The sequence below is a fragment of the Pongo pygmaeus genome, chromosome 5 (assembly GCF_028885625.2).
Source record: "Pongo pygmaeus isolate AG05252 chromosome 5, NHGRI_mPonPyg2-v2.0_pri, whole genome shotgun sequence".
NCBI classification, from domain to species: Eukaryota; Metazoa; Chordata; class Mammalia; order Primates; family Hominidae; genus Pongo; species Pongo pygmaeus.
Genome location: NC_072378.2, coordinates 43,051,800 through 43,059,019, shown reverse-complemented (window position 1 = coordinate 43,059,019; position 7,220 = coordinate 43,051,800). Strand labels below are relative to the sequence as shown.

At 42.6% G+C, this 7,220-nt stretch overlaps 1 protein-coding gene across 3 annotated transcripts in view; it reads right to left on the bottom strand.

Moving 5' to 3' along the window:
- Positions 1 to 2,138: 2,138 nt before the first annotated feature.
- Positions 2,139 to 7,220, bottom strand: part of UBR2 (ubiquitin protein ligase E3 component n-recognin 2) — a 129,044-nt gene continuing 123,962 nt past the window's right edge. For all 3 annotated transcript variants that reach the window (XM_054493387.2, XM_054493386.2, XM_054493389.2), the window contains exons 46-47: positions 5,964 to 6,065; positions 2,139 to 4,615 (exon numbers count right to left, since the gene is read on the bottom strand). In XM_054493387.2, coding sequence (XP_054349362.2) covers positions 4,474 to 4,615; positions 5,964 to 6,065 — 244 coding nt within the window. In that variant the 3' untranslated portion in view covers positions 2,139 to 4,473. The remainder of the gene's footprint in view (positions 4,616 to 5,963; positions 6,066 to 7,220) is intronic.

The window sequence follows — 7,220 nt, the reverse complement described above, 5'->3', positions numbered from 1 at the left end:
CAGCTAGCTTTTAAAGTTCTGCCAGCATAGCCCTGGGATGGGGTGAGGGGTAGACAGGGCCTTAGGACTTTCATTTTTTAAAATGCTCACTCCATAGTGAAGAAACAGGTGATGACTATCCTGAATATTTGGGAAGCTGTGTCCTAGAATTTTTGGCCTCAGTTCCAGAACCCACAGCTTCTTTACAACATGCTTCAAGCCCGGGACTGAGCTGCCAGTAAATAAACCCCTAGTAACCTTAATATGGGTTAATAAGATTAGATGCCTGCTCTGCACGCTCCCCTGCCTCTCCTCGTCCGGGCACCTGTTATGCTAGGCCAGCATGTTTGCAGCTTAGCTAGGGGCAAACGTGGACCAAGACAGGGCTTTTCATCCACTACTGGCTAAAAAGACGGCTCTCAATGACAGTGCAGGCAGGCAGCACCACTGTGTTAGGAAGGGAAAAGTGTCTGTCGAATACTATGAAAGTCCAGGGAAGAGACAGGTGCCTTCCCAGGTCACAGTGGATAGATTGGCTGGAAGGGGAAAAACATGTCAGTCCTTAACTCCTGACAGCATTTTATCCTGTCCATCACAGAGGAGTGTAAACAGCAAAGTTACAGATTAGAGAATGCTGAGCTCTCAGGATGGCGTCAAATGGAGGATTAAGATGTAAGGGACAACTTCTAGCTATTTACCTGAGGAAGTGAAAATTCAGGTTTGTACAAAAACCTATCCATGAATGTTTGTAGCAGTAATCACCAAAACAATCACCCAAACTCACCCAAATGCCCTTCATCTGGCAACTGCCCAGAAGTCTGTACAACGGAATGCTACTCAGCAATCCAAAGGAACAGGGAGGACCCAAATGCATTCTTCTTTAGTGAGAAGCCAGACTCAAAATGCTACATACGATACGATTCCATTTATATAACATTCGGGAAGAGACAAAACAAAGGGAGAGAAAAACACTGGTAGCTGAAAGCCAGGATGAGGCAAGAAGCTGACTACAAAGGGGACTTTTGGGGATGACGGAATTGTTCTATTTCTCGATTGTGGTTGTTTAACTGTATGCATTTGTTAAAATGTATAAAACTGTACACTAAAAAGAGTTAATCTGTTTGTAAAATATACCTCAATAAATGTGACTTAAAAAACAAGAGTAGGAACAGGCCACGTACAGTGGTTCACACCTATAATTCTAGCATTTGGGAGGCTGAGGCGGGAGAATCATTTGAGCCCAAGGGTTCAAGACCAGCCTGGGCAACCTAGCGCGGCTGTATCTACAAAAAAAATACAAAAATTAGCCAGGCGTGGTGGCATGTGCCTATAGTACCAGCTACTGGGGAGGCTGAGGTGGGAGGATTGCTCGAGCCCAGAAGGTTGAGGCTGCAGTGAACCAAGGCTGTGCCACTGCACTCCAGCCTGTGGGACAGAGCAAGACCCTGTCTCTTTAAAAAAACCAAACCAAACCACCACCACACCAAAACCAAGAGTAGGAAGAGAGGGAGGAGCATGTCAAAAGGGGCTTCATGAGTTCCTGGAACTAAAGACAAGAGTGGTGAAGGCAGTAGGCTGGGAGCAGTGCTACCGACCAGGAGGCAGGGCGAGTGCAATGGAAACCTTGCTGTTTTAGTTTGATGCTCTCAAGAGGATTTAAAAGAAAAACAGAATTCTCATGGGCAATGACTCCCCTAGGAAGACAGTGTAGCTGCCTTTCTATGTCTCTCTCTCAAAAGCAGGAAGTGGTCATGAAAAAAAGAAAAAAAAACCTCCAACAGCCCTGAAAAACCAGCCAGCACACTAGGGGAATATGTAAGGACAAGGACCTTGAGATCACCAGGTAAGGATGAACAAGAGTTTAAACCCAGACACAGGTCTTGGAGTGCCCTGTTTCCCAGTGATTTGAATTCCAAAATGGTCCAGAAAGGTCACACGCTGTCATGGCTAATGAATATGAAACTTAATCAGCTGAAATGATGATCACACTTTCTCTGGGAAGGTCAAGATAGTTTGGCTAATGGCCATAATAATATAAGCCTCTTAAATTTAAAGCTAATACAGATATCCCACTATATTTGCAGCAAGGTGACATGGGGCACATTGCTGTGGCAGGTAAGTGTGTAAAATGAAACAGAAAGATATATGCTAACCAAAAGTAATGCCAACACCTAAAGCATTTATTTGGATATCTTTAAACTTTTTACATATGATACATTCCAAATTTTACAAGTTGTCCACGGATATTAAAGTTATAGCCAATTTATTAAACAGATATGATTTTCCCTGATACGGAAAGCATATGTTATATAAACATTTCTACAATAAACATAAAACATGCGGAACAAATCATAAAACTAACATGATTTGTAAGGTAGGAAAGACAACTAGCTTAACACCAGAAAATAAAAAGGTGTGTATGTTGCAATTTCATGTAAATTCATCTTCTCCCAGGCTCTGTGATATTCCCAGAGAATGAAATCCAGAGACAACCTTTGCTAACTCCAGGCTCCTAGGAAGTCGGGCCGGACAGCTGGAGTATTGTTATGATTTGGTGAAAATGTTTATAATCCACTTGTAGAGAGAGAAACCTGGTCTTATTATTTTAAATTTTAGCTTGGTGAACATATGAAAAAAAGCCAAAAGAAGCTTACCTTAAAAGCTAAAGAAACTGGATGTGACAGAGGCCAAAATAAACATGAATTATGCCACCTACAGCCCAAACAACCAGATCTTATGAATGAAGGCCAGAAAAAGGGGGAGAGAGGTGGATTCAAATGTGAATTTTCTTTCTATTGGTCCTCCCCTCAGCTGGGTGAGTCAGTCCCAAGCAAGAATGGTGACGGTCATCCTCCTCTCAAGAGGGGGCGGTTCTTTCACACACTACCTTGGAGAGGAATGTGGCTTCTACATCCTCACTTCTTTTCGCTTCAGGTCCAGATTTCTGACCTTCTTCCTGCTATACTGTGGAGCATGCCTAGTTGACTGGTAGCTGAGTGGAACAAAACTTGTAGATGTAATTCAAAGAAAACTGATTGAAAGGGTCACCTGCATTGTTTAAAAAAATCCAAGAGCCTCTTATTACTCATTTCTTCCTTAGCCCCACCTTAGACAGGCTCAGAATTTATTCCTCTACTAAGTCTTCAGTCACTCTCTGCATGTATTCAAGCTCTTAGGAGTCATACATCAAACAATAGTAGTTGTGTGGAACATAATAATTATAAGCTATTTTGTAAGTGGCTCTTGTTGTAGGAAGGCACCTCAGTAAGAACAATGTTCAAAAAGAATAAAAAGCCTGGGAACCAGACCATCCCAGGAACGCACTAAGTGAGCCGGCAAGGAAGCAGCAGCTCGTCTGTTCCAGGAAATGCTGGCTGGGTGGGAGTGGGTTCTCACCTTCTTCAGTGTTTGCCTTTAGATGATATACTCTGCCAATTTAGCCTTAGAAATAACAAGAGAATATTACTGTCTGAAACATCAGGGTATTCTAAAAGAATACAGATAAGAAAATTAGAATACTCTTTCAGAATACCTATTATTTTAAACTTAAGCTTGGTGAACATCTGAAAAAAAGTCAAAAGAAGCTTTCCTTAAAAGCTCAAGAAACTGGATGTGACAGAGGCCAAAATAAACATCACTTATGCCAACCACAGCCCAAACAACCAGATCTTATGAAGGAAGTCCTCTCATCTAGATATTAGGATATCTAAAAGAATATCCTAATTTTTTAATCCATATTCTTTTAGAATATCCTAATTTTTCTTCCTAATTCTAAAAGAATATCCTAATTTTTTAGACCATCCTAAGTTTTTGGAAAGCCATTTAAGTGAGTTTTCTCAAAGCCAAAAGTCTTGCCATAAAAAAAAAAAAAAAGTAAAAAAAAAACCTCTAACAGCCCTGAAAAACCAGTCAGCACACCAGGAATCCACCTTCTCCCCATGGGCTTCTTCTGCACCTGTGTCTCCCAACTCTCTCATAGTCAATGGAGAGAAGGGAACACTGCCTTCAAAATCAACCACTTTGCTCCTAGGAGTAGGGTCCTGTCAGCAGAGGGGACACCAACCCAGTCCCAGTGTTGGGCCACTCAGTGGAACCAGGAAGTATGACCCAACAGACCACAGAGACTTTGTTTCCTGCCTCCGTTGAGTCAGCTTCAGACCCACAGTTCACTATCATCAATAACGTGAAGTATCACATAATGGCTGGGACTACGCAGTCAGACCCCCCACAAAGGGGCTGGGATCAATCTAGGAAGAGAAGCTCCTTGCTCGATCTTAAAACCCAAGACGTTATATTTGAGGGGCACAGCAAACAGTGCAAGAAAATCTGCTGATGGAAGATGATTTTCATCAGTCCTCAGAACCAGAAACTATAAAACTGGGAAGGAAAGTTTAAATAAAGAATTTATTTCCAAATTCAGCAGAACTTCTTTCTTTCTTAAAAAGCCAACTGGGTTAAAAAAATCCAAGTTTGTGTTTTTTGGTGGTGCAATAATTATAAATGTTGCCAGTCAATGCCAACCAGTGTCTGATTGGCTTCCTGTGCATGTCCAATTTCCTCTGTGACACTGTGTTGGTGCCAGAGCTTCTGAATCTTCTTGAATCGCTCTTTGCATAAATGTAAAGGATTTCCCCGTCTAGAAAGAGAAGACACATGTCACTCAGAATGTGTTCTGTTTATTCCTCTATTATAACCCAACCCTTCCTGATTTAGGCAAGGTTACAAGTTATTGGTTTTAGACTCCCTGCAACATTTCTGTCTGGCAGGTGACTGTGGCTATTAACAAAAATATCAGCTCTGACCGTTTGCCAAGAGCAGGTAAAAGGGAGTAAGTGCTGAAATGAGGAAGGAAAGGTACACAAACACACTTACCCAGAGTGAGGTGAGGGAATAGAGGTTGCGGGGGATAAGGAGGGTCTGGGTTGAGAGGCTAAAACTACCAATTCATTGCCCATTTTGTTGGTAACATGTAAAAAGGAAAGGGGGCAGAGGAGAAGGCGAAAGAAGAATTATAGAAGTAAAAACGTTCCTCACAGATTTTACTAAGAGTGAGAAGAGAAAAGAAAAGAAAAACGTTCCTCAGATGCAATCTTTCAGCCACAGTCTCAGTGAAGCAATCAAATGTGAGTAACTTCCAGGTCCAATTTAAACACAAGTGCAAGCTTTGGTGGGTTCCTGCCTGGGACCTGTGCCCTGAGCCAGGCACCTCTGCTCCTGTTTCTGAGCACAGCCATCCTCTCACTCACTAACCAGACTCTCCTCCTCCTAACAGCCCACGCTGAGAACAGTGGGAGGCACCATCACAGGGTGGCACGTGGGCATAGCCTTGCAGTCCAGTGCCTGGGGCAGCTCATCTACTTACCTTGCTTGGGTTTCTAGGCCTTCAACATCTGCTACTCAAGGCTGGACAGGCATATCTATGGAGGTTAAAACTTATACCTCCCTTAGACAAAAGAGATGGTCTAAAAGAAGTTCTTTAGTAGTGCTTGGGGGAATTGTTAGCTTATAATATACTAAAGCTACCAGAGTAGAAGTAACTTAGTCTCAAATATTGTTATATTGTTCTTTGTTTTAAATCTTTGTCCCCCAGATTTTAATGTAATAAGCACATTTGTTAGCAATTAAGATTTTCTCAAACACTGGGCTTCCTCTATACAAGGCCATACAAGTCAGAGTGGGACATCCCTCGAGTGCTCTGAGCTGGGATGCCATATGGCAATTCGAACAGTTCTTTGGAGTGATAAATGGAATAAAGTTGCACTCTGTCCTATTCTCTTCCCTTACCTATCCTGATGTTCCTCATGGCATTCTGAAGGCTGGGAAAAGAACACCAAACCAGGCTGACAGGGCACCCTCCTTGGAAGACTCCACAGGTAACACAGCCACCTCTTCCAGAACCACCTCGGCCCTCTACCCTCAGGACGTTACCACATACAGAAGGGCACTGCAGGCCCTGAGTTAGCTAACTCAGGATGGGTTCTTACCTGAGTCCCTGGTCGGTCTCCCCATAGTCATCAAGGTAAGGAGGAGAATAAAAACAGCCTTTGGTTTTGCCAGCTAAAAATAGCACCTGACATTCCCGTACTCTGTAGAGAGATCATTCATACATTATACATTTACACATTAGTAACCAACAGTTGTATTCAGTTCCAAATAGAATGAAGTCTTATAGTACTGATATTTAAACCACTATTAGGAGAAGTTATTCATTAAAAAATTGTGCACAAACTAGGAAATAGGTTGAATCGAGTCAAATTTGTGTCCCCTGATCCCTTTGAGACATTTGCCTTTTTCTGGCATTAATAGTTCAGCGCAATTAAACAGACATTTATTGAGGACCTAATATGTATAAGAAATTGTCAAGGTACTGGGGGGATGACTAAGCTATGTATACAACCTATGCTCCAGACGAGCCCACACTCATGTCATGCCTCTGCTTCAAACCCTGAAATGGCTTCCACCTTGCCCAGAGATGTCACCAGCACACAGCCGGCCCCTGGATTCTCTCACCTGTGCACAACACTCCAGTGACACGCGCCTCCTTGCCTTGAGCAGGCAGGCACATTTCTACCCCAGGAACTGTGCAGAATGTTCTGAGGAGAATGTTCTCCCACTTCTTTAGGTCTTTACTCAGAAGTCATGTTCTTAGGAGGCCTTCCCTGATCTACTAGAATTAAATCTCAAATTTAGCTCCACAGCTGCCATTTCATATTCCCCTTCCCTGCTTTATTTTTTTCTCCTTAGCCTATATCACTATCTAAATTCTTGTCAGTCTTGCTTGTCCTCTCTCTTATTAGAAAACGAGCTCCATCCATGAGGGCAGAGATCTTTGCACTGTGGACTACTGCATTCTCAATGCCTAGCACATAGTAGTCACTAATCACAAGCTGGCATGTAGAGTTGTGATAATATGTATAAGTGGAGGTAAAATCCAAAAGCCATGAGGACATGAGGACACAACAGAAAGAGTAATTCTGACTGGATTTGGATAGAAAATCAGAGAAGTTTCACATTAATGGGAGACATGAGGAAAGTAGAACAGAACTGTCACCTATGGTTGGGGGAAGAGGAGTGGGAATGGTGACAATAAAAGAACCAACACAGAGTTGGCATGGACCAAATGTGAGATGTGAGGAGACAAGGAGCTCCATGTTTCTGGAATGACTCACATAGAACAGTAGTCTCAAAATTCCTGGCAATACAGTAGTTTCCTGTGACACTCTAACAGTCAGATACTGAGG